Source organism: Amaranthus tricolor, chromosome 9 (genome assembly GCF_026212465.1).
Source record: "Amaranthus tricolor cultivar Red isolate AtriRed21 chromosome 9, ASM2621246v1, whole genome shotgun sequence".
In the NCBI taxonomy this organism is placed as follows: domain Eukaryota; kingdom Viridiplantae; phylum Streptophyta; class Magnoliopsida; order Caryophyllales; family Amaranthaceae; genus Amaranthus; species Amaranthus tricolor.
The window spans coordinates 25,223,887-25,245,380 of NC_080055.1; the positions used below are offsets into that span (position 1 = coordinate 25,223,887).

At 34.1% G+C, this 21,494-nt stretch overlaps 3 protein-coding genes across 5 annotated transcripts; 1 reads left to right on the plus strand and 2 right to left on the minus strand.

Moving 5' to 3' along the window:
• Positions 1-350: 350 nt before the first annotated feature.
• On the minus strand, positions 351-11,216 carry LOC130824375 (biotin carboxylase 2, chloroplastic-like). The gene is made up of 17 exons (XM_057689354.1): positions 10,853-11,216; positions 10,609-10,683; positions 9,407-9,729; positions 8,411-8,552; positions 8,129-8,227; positions 7,951-8,007; positions 6,152-6,223; positions 5,905-5,994; positions 4,881-4,940; positions 4,461-4,646; positions 4,272-4,364; positions 4,111-4,192; positions 3,293-3,399; positions 1,809-1,884; positions 1,537-1,583; positions 1,379-1,441; positions 351-748 (listed from the first exon to the last, which is right to left on the minus strand). Exons 2-17 carry the CDS (start codon positions 10,657-10,659, stop codon positions 692-694), a joined length of 1,605 nt encoding a protein of 534 aa, XP_057545337.1. The 5' UTR covers positions 10,660-10,683; positions 10,853-11,216; the 3' UTR covers positions 351-691.
• Positions 11,217-12,456: 1,240 nt separating this feature from the next.
• On the plus strand, positions 12,457-18,807 carry LOC130824377 (uncharacterized). 3 transcript variants are annotated; one of them, XR_009046712.1, is made up of 5 exons: positions 12,473-12,846; positions 14,091-14,934; positions 15,683-15,849; positions 16,079-16,325; positions 16,747-16,882. XR_009046712.1 is itself a non-coding variant. In XM_057689358.1 (4 exons), the coding sequence occupies exons 1-4, from the start codon at positions 12,683-12,685 to the stop codon at positions 16,952-16,954; spliced, it is 1,383 nt and encodes a 460-aa protein (XP_057545341.1). In that variant the 5' UTR covers positions 12,457-12,682; the 3' UTR covers positions 16,955-17,698. The 3 variants fall into 3 exon arrangements, 1 of the variants encoding a protein (XP_057545341.1); XR_009046711.1 differs by lacking the exon at positions 16,079-16,325 and adding an exon at positions 18,670-18,807 and having other exon boundaries at positions 12,475-12,846; positions 16,747-17,081; XM_057689358.1 differs by lacking the exon at positions 16,079-16,325 and having other exon boundaries at positions 12,457-12,846; positions 16,747-17,698.
• Positions 18,553-19,589, minus strand: LOC130824378 (NDR1/HIN1-like protein 6). Its single transcript, XM_057689359.1, has one exon. The coding sequence runs from the start codon at positions 19,335-19,337 to the stop codon at positions 18,585-18,587; it is 753 nt and encodes a 250-aa protein (XP_057545342.1). The 5' UTR covers positions 19,338-19,589; the 3' UTR covers positions 18,553-18,584.
• Between the last annotated feature and the right edge of the window lie 1,905 nt (positions 19,590-21,494).

Here is a 21,494-nt window from a genome sequence, read left to right on the forward strand (position 1 = left end):
TAAAATAATGTTTTTTTTTTTATCGTATGATAGGTTGGAGAAAGGAAAAGACTAAGTTGAAAATTGAATCTAAACCCTTGAAAAAAATAGTATTAGTTCCTATTGAGATAAAATTTAATTCTCCTAATAAAATGTTAGTAAACCAAGCAGCTAAATTTCAAGACTTGAGAGTTAGTTCACTAGAATTTAATAGATTTAAGACAAAATTTACTGGTTGAAACTAAATTTTATTATTTTTACTGATTTATACGAATTGATTTTTACTGATTGAAATTGATGTTTACAAAATTAAAATTGATTTTTACTGCTGGAAACTAATTGCAATACTAACATAAATAAAATCAAATTGATACTACGCATAATATAAATTTTTGCCTGATTTTCACTAAAAAAAATAAATCTGATTGCTTAAGCAACAATATGGATGATAAAATTATAATCCCTCCGAAAAATCCCAGAATGCTAGCTAGCAATATAACTCGTTGGTTTCGCAAACAATTTGTAGTACCTATTCATACAAACTAACTTCTTTTCTTCCTTCTAATCCGACAATGTGAGAACCGACTGACGATGCTTGAAACCGAGTCAAAAATTTGTAGTAACGGGAATTTATCGAGATCTAAAAAGAGGGTAACTCTATAGACGTAAATATGGAGACAGCTACTTCATGTGAGCCTGATCGATGCCGTTTCTATGCACTGGCGCCAATCAGTTCTTTGCCTGTAGTTGCGCCAGGAGTCTTTTGGGGCTGCATTCAAGGAGAATGAACACGTCAAACGCTGATAATATACTAGAAATAAGTTACCATTAATTTGCAGATTTCTAAGATCTAACCCGTAAAATGATGTACGATAAGTCGATAACTGCTTAGCAAGCTCAAATTTATATCCCGAATCAAATCTCATCAACTTGAAATTCAGGGTAATCACTATAAAATGAGGTAGAAAAATTATAGGCCGAGATATATCTAGCTCGTGGTATTATCTTGAGGTGTCGTTCTTTGAATCAAGTAGGCCGCCCTGGGTTTAGACAGGACCAACTTTATCATTTTCATTTGGTAAACTTAGATGGATTTTCCTAAAATTCAATCAAGATCACATAGTTGTTAACTGCATTTCTTTTTGTTTCCCCATAAACCCACTTGATTTGAAAACAGTGTGCCTCTTTTGCTATGGCTTATAGGAATCCTACGGCCAACGTTCCAAGTTCTAGCACAAAAAAGCTTCAAAATTCTAATTATCGATCAGAGCCGCCCAGAAAATAGATCAAAACGACTCATTGGCATCTGAAAGCAGATAATTGAAGCGAGCTGTACAATCAAATATAATTCACAGGATACAAAGGGATACGAATTCTGGGGTGTTTTTAGAAGTCATACCTCTGCCAATTCTTGTTCATGCTTAGGAATGAATGCAGTATCTACTTTCCCATTTTTGAAGTCCTTCAGATGAACAAACATAAGAAAATTCATTGACGTGGCTGATGACACGACAGACAAGTTTAAATTGGAGAAGGATTATCGGGGTAGAAATTAACCTCAATATCAAGAATTAGTTTGTGGTAGTCAATAGTTGTCGGGACCCCTACAACAAGAATAGCCGTTTATTTTAATTACGACAATACTAGTCAAATAAGCCAGAGCATTAGAAAAGAATGGCATTCGTCACACAAAAGAGCCAAGAATTGTGGACATTATTAGGTCATATCTTCAACAAAACAAAAAGGGTTTAAGATTTCCATTTAGAAACCATGAGGAGGTTATTACCAAGAATTGATGTATCTTTAACTGTGAAATACTCAACACTTGCCTGTAATGATTGTATCATCAAGAGCTCTCTTCATACGAGCAATGGCTTTCTCTCGGGTTGGAGCCCAAACAATCAGCTACATTAAGAAAGAAGGTGAGTTAAATACATCGGGTCTTAGATTTGAGGAATCAAGCAGAACAGGAGGCAGAAGGCAAATCATCAATAGTGTAAACCTAGATTACAGAAAATAAACATTTTTGCATTTAAAGTACCCAGCATCTTATGCTTAGGCATGTTCAAAAAAATATGACCCCCCGACCCACCAACCCGCATCATAAATGGCAGGGCATTTTATTTAAAATTATAAGTTTCGGGTCGGGTTGGGTCATGGGCCACAAAATGATTTTGAGCGGGTACCCATTGACCCATTATTAAAGGGGAAATTTTTTTAGGGTTTCAAACGGAGCCTACTATTGCAAAATCCCTACCCCGACCACCGTTTCTAACTTTCTACTTTCTAGTTCTCTTTCCTGGCTTCCTCATTTTCATTTCACCTTCACTTTCACACTCTCCTCTCCTTCATTTCTGCACTTTGTTTCTCTTTCAATTTTCAGCATGGCTAGGTAAAAAATGCAGTGTCACTAATTCACCCTTAAATATAAAGAAAATATTCTGCAATTGTTGTGATCGTGTGTGCATTTTTGCACTTCAATCCATGTAAGTGTCAAATTACAGAATGAGGCATGAGTTTTTTTTTTTTTTTTTTTTTTTTTTTTTTTTTTTTTTTTTTTTTTTTTTTTTTGCGTCCTGCCCAGGTATGCAATTATAAGGAAAATCAAACAAGTTTTCTCAAACATCCACTTGAGGGGACAACTTGAATCCTTCATGCAAAATATAACCTTTCTTAGTGCCCATTAGAGCAATGACAATGTAGGCTTATCATTTAAAAAGAAAAACGTGCAAGGAGAGGATTGGTGTGTGGCTGTAATATGACTTGGGCATTTGGTGCAAGGAAAGACGACTTAAAGAAACAATAGCAACGTTGAGTAGCGAAGGTGCTGTTAGTGGGTAAAGCAGGTCATGCTGACTCGGGTATTGGAAAAGATACAGGCAAGTCTGCCAGCTATTAGCAATAAGGAGAAAAAATTGTGAAAAAAGAGTAAAAGTAAAAGGAATTTCAGGCTTATGATGCAGACAAAGGCTTATGGTCTATATTTGAAAAGTTGCTATTTGCACATACAGATAGAAGATTGTACCAAAAACTTTGCCACATAACCCAACTTCTGTTTCCCATTTTCGCTCACATAGTCCCTATCAATTTATTCTCTTATGAACAATAAGTGTAACCAACCTTGTATACCATCAACCCACCAAACTCAACTCTTAAATAAGCACACTATCGAAATGGGAAAACATTTTACGGGCCCAGGGAGTAGTTAAAAGCAGGAGTGATTAGGGGTAAGGAGAAGATAAAGCAATGAACCATCAGCCAAATAAAATTCATGTTAAAGGCATAGAGAGATCATTGAATCTAATTAGCAAACCTTGCCAAGTAGAGAATCATAACTTGGTGGAACAACATAACCAGGATAAACATGGCTATCCATCCTCACAAATGGTCCTCCAGCCGGCAAATAACTTGTTACCTTTCCTGAGAAAAGAGATAAGACGTGAATTTAAACTTCTGCAATAATAATAAGATGACAAACACATTTAGGTGTTAGCTTGAGTTCGGGAAATAAGAGATGTTTTGGATAGTATAGAATGCAGTAGGTAACTGCTAACCAATACCAATTTACACCAGTTTTCACCAATTACATGACAGTCATTGAATGCGGCAGCACATTTTCATAATACTTTCTTTGAATCAATAAGAATACTGTAGAGTTAACACCGGCTCAAAAATAATTAAACATTAAAGACGTGTTTACCACATATTGTATAAAATAAGTGAAACTACTAAATGATACCCTTATGTTCTTCACCAAATATTAATCGACGGAACATGGGAATTGTATTTCAAGCTTTTTATTAAAAAATTGCAACATCACACCTCTACATCAAAAGTAGATTGGTTTTGCCTTTATGGTTGGCACTAAGTATTAACTCTAAGTAATAATCTCAACTTTCAAGAGACGCACCCAGACATCCAAAAGAGTCGTTACGAACTACTAACTTCCATTCCTTCAACTTCTTTACCCAACGCCCAAAAAATTACTTAAATGACTAAAACACTACCAAAGCCATAATAGCTGTTGTATCAATATCCACTACTGAACTATATCTTCTGCATCTTCTGTTTTGATTCGACACTCGATTGAATATATCCACTATCAAAGCAATGTAATAAAATATTCCATACCAGGCCCAGGCCGGAAGCCTTTAAATGCATCTTCTGCATTGATTCGACACTCAATCGAATGTCCTTTAAGGACTATATCTTCCTGCAGATGGAAAAGAAATGAATAAACAGTAGCAATAATACCCGGAAAGGATGAACCCCAAAAAGTTAAGAAATGTAACTTGTTTGTAGCGGAGCTTTTCACCCATAGCCACTCGAATTTGCTCCTCGATCAAGTCAACTGAGGATATCATTTCGGTCACTGGATGCTCAACCTGAATATAATCAAGAGAAACATTAACAAAATACAAAACATAGCATGGTCAATAAATCAAAATTTTATACAAGTGTGTATTTAGGTTTATGTCTACCTGAATCCTGGTGTTCATCTCCATGAAGTAGAAAGAACCTCTTTCATCCAGAAGAAACTCCACTGTTCCTACACCAATGTAACCTATAGATGCTGCTGCAGCCACAGCAGCGTCACCCATGGCTTTTCTTATCTCTGGGGTCAATGCAGGAGAAGGAGCTTCTTCAAGCAGCTTCTGGTTCCTTCTCTGGAAAGAAACATTGGAACACAAACATCAACACCATTCAATAGAAAAGCTGCAGCATAGACCTGATAGATGGGTAATACAGGAAGAACGGAGAGACTGAAATCCATGGATTTGCCCAAAATAAGAAGTCCAAACAAAAAAAGAAGCGGCTAAGTCATAAGACGCATTTGGGAAAAAGAAAAAATCACGAAAAGGAAGCCAACTAAATAAAAAATGAAGCAACAGAGTTCATACCTGAATACTGCAATCACGTTCTCCAAAGTGAACAACATTCCCATATTTGTCAGCAAGAACCTGTCAAAGTCACAATATGAAATTAACATATATCAAAAACGACATTATGTGAGTAGCAGCCGAATCCCATGCGTGTATCAATTCAACCACTAATTCTATAAATTTATGTTCTAACTTATCTTACATGTACAAATGTTCACAACTATATCTTCTAATAAGAAAAAGTACTTCTTTAATGAAGCACTGAAGGCAAAACAACAGAAAATGATAAACATATATAACTAGAGAACAGTGGGAAGAAGCTATATTCAAAGCTTCTCCTTCAACACTAGAAGCTATTTCGGCCTACTTGCAATGTGATTCCTATTCTCAAGAAGATAATGTTTACCCGATTCTAGATTTTTATTTGAAAGCATTTCCAAAAGCTAGGCCAAACACCGCCTTACATTTAAAGGAAAAACAGATACTCCATAACAGAGAACCCCCCCTCCCCTTCCAAAAACATTTGCTTTCAAAATGACGAAAAAGCCGAGGTGATCAAAAAAAGCACCAAATAGATTTAAATAAAAAATCAAAAACGATAATATTTTAAAACAGAACCAGTTATTAAGCTTTAAAACAAATGGCAATGCCAATCATCTTTTTCCGATTTTGAATCCTTTATTACCACTATCTTTTATAAAGGAACCAGTTATTTGTGCCACGTACCACACATCTTGCTTTTTCTTTTGTTGTTAGAGCATCTGTGTGTCATCTTAACCTCCACCATAAGAAAAGAAAGAGTGATGACCACAATCAATGAAAAATGCTATTATACACTGAAATAAGTCACATATATAAGATGCCAAATTCGAGTAACCACATCATTATATGTGCCTCTTCTTTTGGCAAATACAACTACATCCAGTACATCCATGAGAGCAAAAAACTTTCTAGCATCCACACAATACTGAGGATACGCTATTCTCAACAGCAGCCTATAATTTATATAGATTGATAAGAGGTCCAGATTAATTGCTAATACCTGAAATTCAATATGCCTTGGATTTTGTACAAACTTCTCCAAATAAACTCCATCATTTCCAAATGCAGCAGCAGCCTCACTCTTAGCTTGCTGGAAGAAATAGATAAGCAAGTTCAAGAAAAAAATAAAAAGAGCATCTTCCATATCTAAGAATGCATTTATTCTCTGGATGTATCAAGCAAATATACAAAATTTCACGACAATAATAGTTCACAAAAGCTTAGAAAAGAAGCAGTTTGGTCATCACCTGCAGCAACTTCACGAATTCATCTGGTTCCTTGGCAAGACGCATTCCACGGCCTCCTCCTCCTGCAGTTGCCTTTCAGCCAAATTTTTTAACAGTTTTAAGCTCCAGGAATAATTTAGATCTTTGGAAATTGGTTCATTAAATGCCACTGATATGGTATGATGTATGAAACCATATCTCATATGCACATCGATTAAATATTCAAACTTCATGCAAGGTTCATTCACAAATATATACAATATCAGGATAAGCTGATTACCAGATAACTACCATGAAGGAGAGAGACAAGAAATTTGTAAGCTTGGGTACGAAATGCATCTATACACTCACTAAATAACTAGAACATGAAGAACATACAAACATATCACGATAATGAAAGGGTTTTCTCGATGGACATGATAGAATAATGTCCAAGTTTAACATGTATTTGCTTTATCTTTTCATTATGTAAATTCCATGTACTGTGTATGAAACTCCAAATTTAAATGACAGTAGAAGGGTTAATTCCAGATTTGCAGCACATTTGCTTCACGGTGTTAGGACGCGCAAAGGGGAAAAACGCTTTTGCACAGTACATGATAGAGATTATGTTAAGTGAGTGTTTGGACTTTGGAGAGACTTTTATAAGAATTTCTTCAAGTGCTTGAGTGTGGGACATTGATTTTTTAGCACTAATATGCCAAGGGAGCTGGGGCTTTTATTCATAATTTTACTAGGGATTTAAAAGAAATGAGATAAACTAACTGAAAAAAAAAAAAAAAAAAACAGGATTACTTTGTCATTGTGTTTTGTTTGAGGACAACATGTAAACTTGTACTCTTTCTCTATATTGTTTTAGGCGGAGAATGAGTGTCTATACTGTATACAATTTGCGGATCGCCTCTCCTCTTTATCTGTACTATTATTGGCTTTTAATATGTATGCATGCATCCATGTGCCTTATCTTTATCTATGAGCATATATATTTATCTACACTATGTTTCTCTGTGTGTGTGCACACGCGTATTTCACAGTATACACGCACACAAAACCCTGATAAACTGAAAATGGCTGATTTAAAATGGTGTTATTTTTATTCACCTCACATACATACACACACATTTTCTTTTAACAATACAAAAAAGATTTAAACAGAAACTAGAAACAAGTTCACCTGAAATGCATATATGCTTGTTACATGAAACTTGTATAACAATGGTCTTTTATGTCAAGAATTTATTTCATGAATGCCAGATCCCTTGAGACCTAGATCATGAGTACACCAGATGCTCAAAGTAGCTTAAGAAAATTCAGTTCTAGCTTCAATTTCAAATAAACAAAATTCAAGCTCATAATTATCTCAGCATGTGAAGATAATTTGCTGATAGATTAATTCAGGCGGTCAAGCCAAGAATATTAATGTACAGATGTCACCGAACCACAAAAGGTCAACTTTAGGTTCCGCTGCAACAAATTAATGATATGGAAGTATAGAGTTTTGAGAAAACCCTGTATAGCATTTAGCATGGGTGGCTAATCTATTACATTTGAAAAGCAATAAAATCATTGTAGTAATGCAAGTGAAACAGATTGACTCAACAATCTCAAGTTGGGTAAGCAAGGAAGCTTCCACCCATTCCTCTACATTCATACATGTTTTATAAATTGCATCATAATTAAAATTAGTTTCAGTGGGATTAGAAGTGAAAGGGAAACAAAACACAAAGGTAAGGATGAAAGATACATAATCTTCAGTATAAGTTCTTAAATGTATGAAACAGTTTATCGGAAGGAGCTCTGAGTTCATAGTAGGAGCCTACCTTAATCATAACTGGGAACCCAATCTCATGAGCAAGCTTAATTGCTTCATCAGTGCTCTGCATATCGGTAAGGGAGACAGTTACATATTAGAAAATAAACATACAACAGAAGACCCTGGTGCCATTTAAGGAAAGCATAATCAGTTGTAGAACTAGACAAAATTCCAATCAGTCATACCTGTAACAATCCATCACTTCCTGGAACAGTTGGAACACCAGCTTTCTTCATAGTGTCTCTAGCGGTAGACTTGTCACCCATAACACGGATGCTGTCTGGCTGCATATATAGGGGGTCAAAATGTGGAGGTCAAAGGCCATTAATAGTGTTATACATGAATTCTCCCCTTATAGATAACAAAGGCCACTAATAGAAGTCATTATAAACATCAATTTTTGCTTTTACATTTGTTCTTTTTTGCCGGGACGTGACATTTAATGGAGGACCAATGGAAGGACTTACATTTGGTCCAATAAAATTTATCCCATGTTCTCTACACATCTCAACAAAAACAGCATTTTCAGAAAGAAAGCCATATCCAGGATGCAGCATACTGCATCCTCGACTCACAGCAGCTGACAGAACATTGGGGATCACCAAATACCTGCACAAAATGAATTGGTAGAATCAACATATGAAAACAAAAAATATGCTAAAAAATATCAACAACTGTCCCTTTACAAAACATTAAGCAGAATACAATTTCAGTGTCATTTAAAAGTGTTCACATCTATTATTGTTAGTGCATTTAGTTAAGTCTTCAGAACCACCATTTCATTAACAAGGAAATCTCTACTAAAGGGCTACATCATACATTGTTCACTGCATTTATTATGGGGAGCTACACAAAATGCTAGTAACTCCTTATTTCCTTTCATCAGATGGCAAAGTCCCAACATTGGCTAATTTAACTCTGAACTCCGTAGCAAAAACATTGGTACTTGACCACTCCAATAACTCCTTTTCGTGTAAATTTTTTACAACAAAGGGTTTATAAACGAAAATTGGTTTTGTTGAGGGGGTAGCGGCCAGTGGTTTACACACAATGGAAGGTGCCACACCGAAAATCATAGGATTCCTTTTTACCCAAGTTGCCCCAACCGTCTATAGGCCGCGATGACCGCAAAATTGGTTCCACAAATGTAACGGTAACCACGTCCTCATCCAAGATTTAGTACTATTATACACATCATAAGAAATTTAAACCAAATCGGTGCGAGTTTTTCATGTTCTTATAGACTATTAGTCCCACCTCCCAATGAAACATAAGGAATTCAGTAATGCGATGAATGTATAGTTAATTGCTGTAAAAACAATAAAATGAGATCACTTAGATGTACATGAAATATGTAAGAGAAAAATGAATTACATTACACTGACTTGACACTATAGAATAACATTTCTAGGGACAACAATAATTATAGGAATTCAGAAAATCATATTGCATCAATGACTTACGATTGATTACTTGGAGCTTCACCAATGCAGACCGATTCATCAGCAAGTTTTACATGGAGTGCATCCTTGTCTATGGTTGAGTAGACTGCAACACATGGAATGCCCATCTCATGAGCAGTTCGAATCACACGAACTGCGATCTCACCTCTGTTTGCTACCAGAATTTTATCACTTAAAGTTGCAGCAAGCGCTCCACCACACTTCCGAGATTTCTGGTTAATCTTCAATACCTGAGCTGCTTGTCCCGGAAAATGGACCCGGCTCTCAACTAACAAACTAGATGGAGCTCTCCTGATTCCCTTGGTTTGCCTCATCCATAACCCCTATGAATATTAGGCCATTTATCAATTATTTTTATGGTCTATGAGCATTCCCTTAAGTTTGTAAAGAATTTGCTTGATAAAAAACTAATCCAAAATATAACTTCTTTTTTCCAAGTATTTTTGAAATAAGCTCCAGACAAAGAAATGTATAATACTACCAAACTAAGAAGAGGGTATCCAGAGGTTAAAGTGTACACACCCTAAATCCAAGCCTCTTTCCAATCAAAACGCTAATAGAGACAATCTTTTCAAAATGATAATATCAGTCAACAATATTATTTATTTATTGTATGTAGAATTAGCCTTGTTTTCATATTTTATTCAACTTGTGTTAATTAAATCATTTGCGAATCTTGTTTAATTGAAGTTGTATAAATCAGGGGTCGATGAAAAACAACTTGTTTTTGATTACTTATTACACATATACGGTTGCGAACATCAGATCACTCAATGTGGGAGCCACTTGGCCTGGATAATGACATGTTGCAAACTTACATTAACTAATTCAAGCAAAGCCTTACAATTTTAATGAAACTTGGGAAAATGGGAAAAAATGATACCCAACTAGGAATTTCTAGAACATTTGAGCAAAAACCCAATAAAAATAAATGAAACAGAACCAACTCAACTCAACTAAAAGTTTGAGCTAATAGTTCAGGCTCCTGAATAACACGAGAGCCATTTGGATTATAATTGTGGATGCAGCACAGACTCTCATATTTTCCACTAGAATTTGAGGGGTGCTTGAGATTCAAACCTATGACGTCTAGTCAGGCTGTCTTCTGATACCGAAAACAACTCAACCAAAAGCTTAAACTGATGGTTGAGGCGTTATGATACCTATATACTTAAAAAAACCCAAAAAAGAAATGAGCTTACAGGTGCATTAGATGGAGCAGTAACAGATTTGCACACCAAAAAAGCATCCATCTTTTCTGATCAAAGTTCAAACCCCTGAAGGAAAACAACCACCCAAAAACAAACAACCACCAAAATCAAAACCCATAATTGCAAAATCAAAATCAAAATCAACAACAAAGCAAAGGAAATGGGATGCTAAACACCAAAAGATAAACACAATACAAAATGGAATGACAATGCTAAAAGAACAACGAGATCTCACAAATTTAATCTTAATTAGAACAGCCAAGCAAATTTCTAGGGATTCACGAATCACGAAATAAGAGAAGAAATTGAAATTGCTGTTGAAGATTGAGAGGGAAAGCGAGATAGTTGGATAGATAGGTGAAGTAGTTGAGACGAGACTTATGAGTGTGTAGACGACGATATTAACAAAGTCCATTATTATGCCGACGGTTGGAAGACGGTGACCATGTCGAGATAAATGAAATTGTGATTTAGTGGCTTGAAATTAGAATTTTGGTCTTAAAATTTGATTATTATTTCACCTCAAAAAAAATTGATTATCAATCATTTGAGATAAAATTAAATTTATTATTAATTATTTGAGATGAAATTAAACAAGATTATCAATCGTTAAAAGATATAAGCAAAACTAATAAGAGTAATAATTAGTCATTAAATAATCCTTAAATCTATTCATAAAAGTCTATTCATGGTTTTATTATTGATGATGGTAATGGGGTGTTAAACCCTAGTTCACTTTTATCCTATTTTTAAATTAATATAATTTGCTAATTTAAAACTCATATTAAAAAATTTGTGTTACTTTAATTGATCATGAATTGAGTATAATATTTCTAAATTTTAAATTATATAAACAAATAATTAATTAATAATTAAAAAAATTAAATTCATTACTATTTTAAAACGCCGTGCTTATCCACTACTCATTATTTTTCTAAACTTCCATTCTATTGTATTGTCTTATAACTTAGAAGTTTGTAGAGTCATTTTCTTTCATCATATTGTTTTCATTCTTTACATTTTTTTTTTCTTCTCTTCCTTCATTATGTTCATTTTGTTTGCATGAACTTGAGTCTTGAACCATTTGTTCTTATAAACGACTTGTTTAGTCTTTTAAAAACCATTTGTTCTTATAAACAATTTGTTATAAGTACTTATGTGTGATAATTTAGGCAAGTCAAATATAATTCACAATGTTCATTTAATTAGGATTATGTTGTTAATATTACATGCATAATGCGTATAGATATGAATTTGTTATTAGTATTTTCATTTCAAATTTGTTTAAAGATTAGACCTAATTATGAGCGTGTTACAACTAGCATATCCAAAAGTCCTTGTACTTTATTGTAATACCCCTGAATTTCCAACCCCTTAAACGAAACCAGAATCGTGAAGGAAGGGAGGAAATTCAGGTGTTACATTTATACTAGTTATGTCTGGTTAGATGTGAGATTTACAATGTGTTTATATCATTTTACAACTAGCATAACCTTAAATGACCATTTACAATCTTAAGTGATCACTTAGAGAAATTGACTAATTATATAGGTCTGATCCATATTGAGATGTTTACATGTGATCACTCTAAAACAATGAGTGAATACTGAGTCAACTTAATAGATATCCAACAACCTAGTTAAAGGTAAAAGTCTTTAATCAAAGCCGCTTAAAATTCAACAACCTAGTAACAATACTAACGTGTTCTGTTTCAAGAGATGAACAAATTTTGATTAAAATCATAAATCAAATAAGATCAAATCGTAATTTAAGAATTTGCCCTGATCCACGGCCTACATATTCCAACCCGGTTCGGTTTTATAAATTTTCAAATCGAACCATAACCCTAAACCACATTATTGGCCGATCGGACAAAAAACCGTAAAATATCGGTTCTTTGCCAAACGCCCAAAGATCAAACTTCCGACGCCCTAGGTGAAGTCTTACCACGTTTTTACCGATTTGAGGTGCAAATGAAATCGATATCGATTACTCAGTTGAAGATAAGTCAGTTATTGAGAATTGAGTAGTGATTTGGTACAGTAAAATTTCAATTTCAATTTCAATGGAGGATAGAGAATTGGAAATCAGGAGATGCAAATCGGTATTGGACAGAATCCACCAATTGCCGCTATCCAAAATCACGGATTCCTGCAAAGGAACCCTGCTTCGTCTGCTCAATTCTGAGTTTAATTTTCTTTCTACCTCTAACCCTTGTTCATCAATCAGGTTTTCTTCTCTTTATTTCCTATTTTGTGACTGTATTAATATGATTTTATTATTATTATTTTTTTAACAATTTATAACAATATACTCATGCTTTTCACAAAAAAATGATCGTAATCATTGCTCTTGATACAAGAATCAGTCTGAAATGATTTTATTTATCCAGTTATTACTGTTTTTATTTTTGGGTTATGATTTTTGGTAGAGCATACTTCTTTGATTTTAGATTATAATGAACTATAATTAAGCGACCCATTGATGCAATATTTTATTTATGTGAAATTGGATATGGTGTTTGCTACAGTGGGTCATGGTCTCATGGGAAACATCCCACCTATATAAAGGTAAGGTCGAATACATTGAGGTAATGTAATGGTGTTGTTGTCGATTTTCTTTATCAAATTTGGGAAGTTGGGAACAACTCAAAGCCGTTTGGTCATTTGTATTAAATGGTAGTAATAAAAATGAATTTTAGTGTTATATTACATAAAACGTGTTATGTGGTGAAGCTCTTGTCTTCGAGCATGTTTTTTTTAGCAACTTTCCATTACCCCTAATACACATTTCATGTGAATGAACTTTGTGAAGAAAAAGAAATAATTGTAATAGGACAAACATGATCATAAACAATAGTTTTTCTAGTAAATTAACCTTAAATTTTCATTATCAGTCCCACTATTTTTTAATAGCGATAATCAACTGGCCATTATTGTATTAAAGTTGCAGTCATTTTGGTGTACAGTTTAGAAACCGCTTTAGAATATGATCACTTGGGTCTATTGGTGTTGAATTGGTGGTGTTCATTTGATATTGGACTGCAATATGGTTGTCTTGTTGCTGTTATTTTTTTGAACACTTTGATTTCCAACTAGCTTAGATTCTATAATCTAGACTGTATGTTACCTAGACTCTATACTCATGTCCGACAAGGACAATGTCTGTCGCACATGACTATTTTTTGAAAAAATCCGACCAAGTGTCCTACCCATGCTGAATGTCAAGGATTCGACACGGACATACTCAAGAGGAACAAAGGGTGTCAAGTTCTCAACTTAGGATCATTCACATGCTTTCTTTGCATCTAGCCTTGAGAAATGAGAAATAACCCTCCACCCTCTTGAGTTTGCTAATTTCTAGTTTTTGTATATGTGGGGTAAATTCAAAGGGACCGGGGGAGTATATAAGTTTTTTGTTACGCATTTGGGAGAAGGGGATCATTACGTAATTGGAAGATGGCTTGATTGCAGTTCTAATGTTGGCTATTTTGAGGCAATTGTTCACATACTTCAACAGCCTAGCATAATGTGTGTGTCACGTGTGTGCAAGCCATTCCCTCTGTCATCTACGAAAATCAATAGGGAGAAACCTGATGCACGATGTGAATCTGTCTATATCGATATTGTTTGTTGTTTTCATAACAATCCCACTTGGTTTGTTGTATCTGATCGGAACCCTAAGTACATAACATGGGAAAGTTCGGGGAGAAACAAGGGCTTGAAATTGCGGATTGAACAAATAATTCGTGTTGCTCAGTGTTCAGAGGCACTAAAGCCCGCCTCTATTGTTCTCTTTTTTGCAAACGGACTTGAAGTTATGGTTCAGGAGGAGCTCATGAAGAGTTTTGGTTTTAGAGGATTAAATACGGATTTTCCCGAAATTGAGTTTGCTTTCTTTGATGTATTAGATGGTGAATGGGTCAATCTTATAGGAAAATCATATAAGGGGTCATGCACTCTAATTATGGATATTGATAATTGTGCAAAGCCTTGTCAAAGCAAGGACTATGTCTCAGAAAAAATGAATTACATTGGTGTTCAAAAAGATCTCCCAGGAGCATATGATGAGTTGGAATTGGGATCTTCATTCTGTCGTCTAATTATGAACATGAAAGAGTGGCCTTTAGATGTTGAAGACATACAATTTTGTGGCAAAGGGAACCTTTTTAGAAACAATGTTGTCAATCTTGATACAACGGCCTTAGTTGCTATTACATCTGGAATAAGTAATGGTGGAGCTGATAAGCTTTTAGCAAAATCAGAGGATGAGCTAAGGCAACAGTTTAAGAACAACACCAAGTTTGTGGTTTCTCAGGTAACATTTTGTTTTTGGTTCGTTGTTTAGCTGTTTACTTTCTTAAAACCAGTTGTTCTCTCATGCTGGACAAATAATGAAATACTCTCGGATTCTCATTTTTCTCCAATGCTAAACCTTGCTGCTTATATGCTTTTCATTTTTCAAACGTCAAGGGGTTTCTCTTATTGACAACAATCTCTATTATTGCAAGGGTAAGAGTTCATACATCTCAACCTGCCAAACCCCACATGGGTAGCAACCACTTAGGGGCGGGTAAATGTAATGCTGCTATCGAGGGTTTGCTCTACATTTTTTTTGATTTGGTGCAGTTATAGATTATGGGGCCTTGGTGCTCCTATTTTGGGTTCAGAATATTTTTTGTAAAATAATTTTTTTCTACTAGGAAATAGGAAATAGGAAATAGGGAATCAGTTGCTTTTCTACTTTTGCTGAAGTATGCTCCAAAATATAGTCATGCATTTTGAATACTTGCTATTATTGGGATCAAAGAGGATTGCACATGTTGCATATTTCTAGTCCTTTGTTTATCTTCCTGAACAAAAGCATGAGTGATTGTAGAAGCTAAATTGGTATACTGGAACTTTCAATATCGTCTCAACAAAAACGTTCTTGCATTTGCTTTGGGTTTTCTCGCACAATTATGTTGGCATAGGTTGATTGAAAGGTTTCATGACATTCATGATATGATGTGCAATTTTTTGACTAAGTTTCTGCTTATGACAATGAAACATTTTTCTTTATTTAGGCATTGTCTGAAATTGAGAGTCCAATCTACGATGAACTAAATGCTGCCTTATCTGGAAAAAAGGGCATTGCATGTCAATCAGTCTGTGCAGAGTTTATGGAGTTGGTTTCTATGTTTGGGGGTCCTAATGAGCAGATGAGAGCTAATAATTTGGTCAAGCTTCTAAGGTAAGCTTTTCCTTACTTCACTTACCTCACCATACTGTCCAGTCTTGTACTATATTGTTGGATTTGTTTTTTGATTTTTAGTTTAATCTACATCATGAGCATAAAGCTCTTTTTGTGTCGTATGTATCAAATGGTTTTCTCAAATCCACTAATGAGACTCTTACTTGAGGGTGGGGGCAGGGGTGCTTCTCAGCGTTACATTACCACTACTAATTGGTGGCTTTTGCAGACACTTGAATCATTGGTAATTGCTAGCGTGATGCTTTATCGTTAACAAGAAGTTTAGAGCAATAATTGGAAATTGTCAAAAGTACATATTAGGGATGAGAAATCCCAAATGGAATCAGCTAAAATCTACATTACAATCTCCTAATTACACCTACAAAGATCATTCAGAGTAGCGTGCTTAAAAAGACCATTTGCTTTTGCCCATATTGACGCTAAGGAATTTAGGTTTCTACTAGATGATTCTAATGGTAAGAACTGTTCCTCTCCACTTATCTGAAGTCTGCCCTATATTTCTCTCGTAAAACCACAATGCAAAAAGAGATGATCATTATTCTCTCCATCTATCAAACACATAACACATTGATGCGGATTCAATGTTTTGTTAGATCTTCTAATTTGAAGATTCTCCATCATATTGAACTTCCCTTAAATTACCAACCACACAAAAGCTCTAATTTTACAGTGAACTTTTGGTTTCCAAATTGATTTAGCCGTAAAAAAAGTGATTAAATGAGGAAAATGAAACAAGGCAAGAGTAAAAAGAAGCACAAGCGAATTCTTTAGACTTATCCGGATTCCAACCTGTTATGTACAAAGCTTAATAAGCATGCTTGTGTCACTTTGATGTTTATTCTGTTTTGATTGGTTGCTGCATTGATCGTTTTACAGGGTTGTGCCTGATACTCCTTCTCCTCGCATGATGTCCCTCCCGGTCACAAGGAAGCTAGCTCTGAAGAATAAAATTGCTTTTGGGACTGGAGATCACTTGGGTGCTCCAACTTTGTCGGCAAACATGGGATTTGTAAGAGCTGTCTCACAAACTGGGATGTCCCTTTTCACTCTTGAACATAGACCACGAGCTCTTGTTGGTGACTAAAAAATATGTTTATACCTCGAAGAAGTGTCGGATATTAATTTGTCATTTGATCATACGATTGGCAATTAAAAACTGCAAGATGTTGGATGGGAAGCCTAATTGTGCACAAGGACGTTGACACATGTAGGTATGATCTGCATCCATTCTTTGCCGCTTATCCTCAAGGGTGCATACACTGCCTGTAGTTTCATGTTTTGCTGACAAACTAAAAAGATGATGAAAAGGACAAATAGATTGCAGTTTTGCTATGCTAGAGAATTGTTCAGTTCTTTAACTAAGGATCTCGTTACTTAGATTTTCATGCATCTATGTCCTTCTCCGTATGTGATTCAAGAACAGTGTATATGCTTCGAGACCATCGAAGGGGTTTTCCAAAACTGGCGTTTTTGCAAAACTTGAAAACTCTTGTTTCGAAGTGGGGATAATTCTGTTTGAAAATTTTCTCTTCCACCCTTTTCTCTCATTTCATTATTGTAACCCTCATCTCTTTCTTTGCTCATATGTAGATATAAATCAACGTTAAAGCTTATTATCATTAGGATTTTATTCAAGAAAGTAAATGTGGTAGCTGTAAGTTGTAAATGTTGGATATTGTATTAGATGTTGGGCTTGTTCTGCAAAAAATTTGCATAAAAATATTTGGAGCATCACCTGTAGTAAATACTACTTCTATAAAGATTGAAAAGTGTGTTTATGTAATTAATACTTTTATATTAAGTGATTGATGAATCCTTGTTATTGTAAGTTCAATTTCTATGTTACAAATTGAAGATGAACTACTTTTGTAAGAGAGCGTCTATTGCTGACTCTGAGACAATCTCAAACAAAAAACTTATATTCTCATAATATGAATTAGATGGAATATTTAATTCATCTAGAAGGCGTGTCTCTTGATGAGACCGTCTCATACAACAATATGATTGAAGATATATTGTTTTCATCGCCTAGGACCATAAACTTATCTTTGCTATCAAAACATACTTTGAAATAAGGGTATGCATTGGCAATTGGTCGTTGGGGGGTTTTGAGCAGCTGTGATAGAATTATCTGATTTATCGGTATTGTTTTACAACTACATAATTAGTTGTTGGCGATGCTTAGAGAAAAAGCATCCAATGAAAATGCTATAAATAGTAGTTTTTTTCGTTTTGACTAATAGGCCGGCTGACAAAAGTCAATTATCAAACTCTTTTTGGCTGTTTGACAAATCTAAAAGCCAAAAGTCAACTAAAAAACTCTTTGTCAAAATAATGACGCGTCAGTGAGATTTACTAAAAGTAGTAAAACAATACAATAACTCATCAATCAATCTAAAAACAAAGGATAAACAGATAAATAAAATTCAAAACTAAAACAAATGAAGGGTGAGATATACATGAACAAAAACAAGAAATGAAAGAAGAAAAAAAAATGGTTTGTCTAATTATTTCATGAGTAATTAACTACAAAAACTACTAAAAACTTTAACACAAATGTTCTTGTGGGACGGTCTCATCGTAAAACTTTCTCTATACATGGGTTAAATAGTCCAACTAATACAATTATTTGCATATGAACACCTTATTTTGCAGGTCGTCTCACCGAAAGACGGTCTCTCACAAAAGTAGCTCAAACATTAACACCATATGATTCAGAGTTTCACCCTAATTTTGCATTTACTAGCTTTGATACTGATGAGATTATTAGAACTGAGGCTATCCACTGTTAATTTGCAGGTAACCAAAAACCTGACTTTTCCCAGCTTCAGACTTTGAACTCGAATCGAAACTGGTTGATCTACCTTTAAATCCAAGGGAATGTTCCCTGTCTGTTGCTGCTGCTGCAAGGCTTGCATCAATGTATTCCCATACTGATTTTGTCCTGATAACGACACATCGATTGCTGTCGTATTAAGGGGACCCTGGTAAAAATCCGGAAAATACCCTTGACATAGTCGAGTGTTCTTATACCAAACACTCATTTTCCCTCTCTTTTCGTAGTAAATCCCGATTTTCTCATTTGGGTTTTTCGCTGTTACTCTGATGTTGAATCGAGCATACAGGCTAAGGTCCAAGTTGAGCCTGAAATCGGTTATTCTTAGGCGATCAACCGAGTAGTTAGGGACTTTAGGGTGGAAAACCAAGTAGAAAACCAGGCCAAGGATCCCAATGATTAGAATGAAGATTAGCAGAAGGGAAATTATGCAGCATATTACCCTACAACAGCAGTTTCGGTTCTTGGGCGGTCTAGCAAGCGACAAAAAAGGCGGTAATGGTCGCTCAAAAGGCGTTGATTGATCGGTTCTTGTTCTTGGGACTAAAGGAATTGTGGGTTTTGTTTCTTTGTCTATAACAATGGAAGTTGGGTGAATTCTTTGGTCAAGTTGTATCATATCTGATGGCATTGCTGAAAAAGTGATATGGTTGTTTGTCGACGTTACTTTGAATCTATTCCGTATTTCTATTTTTAGAAACACTTTTTATTCGAGATGATATTGAAGATGAAATTTTCTAGAAATAGAAACGAACATGAAAGATTTGAAGAATTCTTGTGATATATTTGAATCAATTTTTGTTTCTTACTTAAATAAACTAGAAAGTAAAGCAAGCTACATGTAGTAGATTGACTACTTTTGAGTATACTAATTGACTTTTTATTGAGCTATTTATTAATTGTGAATTTGTGATAGAAGAAAATGGTATTAAGTTAGGTGGCCTACTTCATATATTGTTTTACCTAATACTTCTATATAGGAGTATATGTTGATGAAGCTCAAGTTAGAGAGTGGTTCAACTAGGCCATTTTTATCTTTGCTTATCACTAACACGAAATTTGTCTTACTTTTCTTTTTAGTTATTTTATTAATTTTTTTAATTTTATTTTTAATCATGACAATTATTTTATTTTTTAATTCTTATCTACACTTGTAATTTACTTTTGGATCTTATCTACTTATTTCTCTCAATTCTCATAATTTTTTGATTTAATAGCTGAACTCCTATAGACAAATTTAGTAGAACCAAAATATAATATCTATATTCCAATGTTATTTGCCTTGTGGGTTGTAAACTTTGTGAAACAGTCCAAATCAGCATAAATAGTATAATAATACTGTCTACAAAGCACAGCGGAAGACTTATAGAAGTTTGGGTTGAATTCAACCTGTGGCTGGATAGCCACAGCAAATCAATATTAGAATATTTAAAACTTTTTACATAATTAAGTGAATACTATTTACAAAACATTTTGAAATTATTACAATTTAATTTACAAATATCTAATTTACATTATGTATTTCAAAAAGAAGTCATCACCTTGCACGTAACACATAATATGAAACAGTCGAAGAAATTAATCTCATTTTAATCACAAATTTGACGTCTAAATTTTTTTTAATTATTGATTGTAGTAATTTGAAAATTTTCTACGATGATTGAAAACTTTTTAATTTGTAACGTGGTTATGAATAGTAAAAAATAATATAAACTTTGGAGGTAAAATTTAAAGTTGAGCAATTACCCACAACAATTTGGAAAAATTATAATGCTAATTCGAAAACTTTATTTACTCATGTTGAGAATAAATTAAATATTTTATACACATATACAAGTGATTTTCAAATATGAAATATAAGTTACATAACTTGTAACATGTACAACAATTTTTACCCAAACTTTAAACTATCTTTGATAAATCTTTCCTATACCATAATAGATCAATTTAAGGACAAAATTCACCTCCAAACAGCCCCAACAATCAGCCACATATTACTGTCCCAAACTCCCTTTTTAGCCTTTTATACACTTACATACTCAAGCTAAACACTCTACCCAAAATCCTCTTTTGTTCTAATCTAAATTGTGCATCATTACAAGCATACAAAGGCTAAAGTAAGAAATAAAAACAGCCTATAATATGCCATTTCATCCAGCCATAAATACAAATACAATGCTCTCATATTCATCCAAGAACATACACTAGAATGCTATAAGGTTTCAAATACTAAAATACATTCTTTTTTCATCAAATCTTCTTCAAAAACAAATCTAAAACTTCTAAAAATTTATGTTTATAAACTCAAATATTCCATAAAAATAATCTTCATTTCAAAAGTTTTACATAGACACCAAACTTGAAGAAATCCACTAAGAATAATATAAGTTATGGTTATTCCTTTATCTCACTAATTTTGTTAAAACTTCTTCATGTAAAATTCTTTTTACATGAAATCTTTTATAAACTAAGCTTAATATATAATGGCAATTTCATCATAATAACTAAGAACGATAATCTCCTAAGAAGGCCTAGAAATTTCGGCCAAAAGAATGAAATTTAAAACATTTTTTTCTTCAATCAACTTACAATCTCCAATTTGTGTTTCCTAGCCAAAAACTCTCAAGTTGTGGGACTTGTTCAACGAGTGTTGCTCAACACTAATCAATCTCCAAATTAACAAAATATCAAAGGGTAAGTAAATGTAACAATCTTTAGTTAAAAATCAAAAGTCATCAAGTTACATAGAAAGATCCGAAATAATGTCATTTTTTAATTCTTAAAAAAA

Coding starts and splice junctions, on each gene's coding strand:
- LOC130824375 (XM_057689354.1), bottom strand. CDS start 10,659: ATGGATGCTTTTTTGGTGTGCAAATCTGTTACTGCTCCATCTAATGCA. Junction 9,730..10,608: donor CTGCTCCATCTAATGCACCT/GTAAGCTCATTT, acceptor TAATATTCATAG/GGGTTATGGATGAGGCAAAC. Junction 6,224..7,950: donor GGTTCCCAGTTATGATTAAG/GTAGGCTCCTAC, acceptor TTTGGCTGAAAG/GCAACTGCAGGAGGAGGAGG.
- LOC130824377 (XM_057689358.1), top strand. CDS start 12,683: ATGGAGGATAGAGAATTGGAAATCAGGAGATGCAAATCGGTATTGGAC. Junction 12,847..14,090: donor AACCCTTGTTCATCAATCAG/GTTTTCTTCTCT, acceptor GCTTGATTGCAG/TTCTAATGTTGGCTATTTTG. Junction 15,850..16,746: donor AATTTGGTCAAGCTTCTAAG/GTAAGCTTTTCC, acceptor ATCGTTTTACAG/GGTTGTGCCTGATACTCCTT.
- LOC130824378 (XM_057689359.1), bottom strand. CDS start 19,337: ATGCCATCAGATATGATACAACTTGACCAAAGAATTCACCCAACTTCC.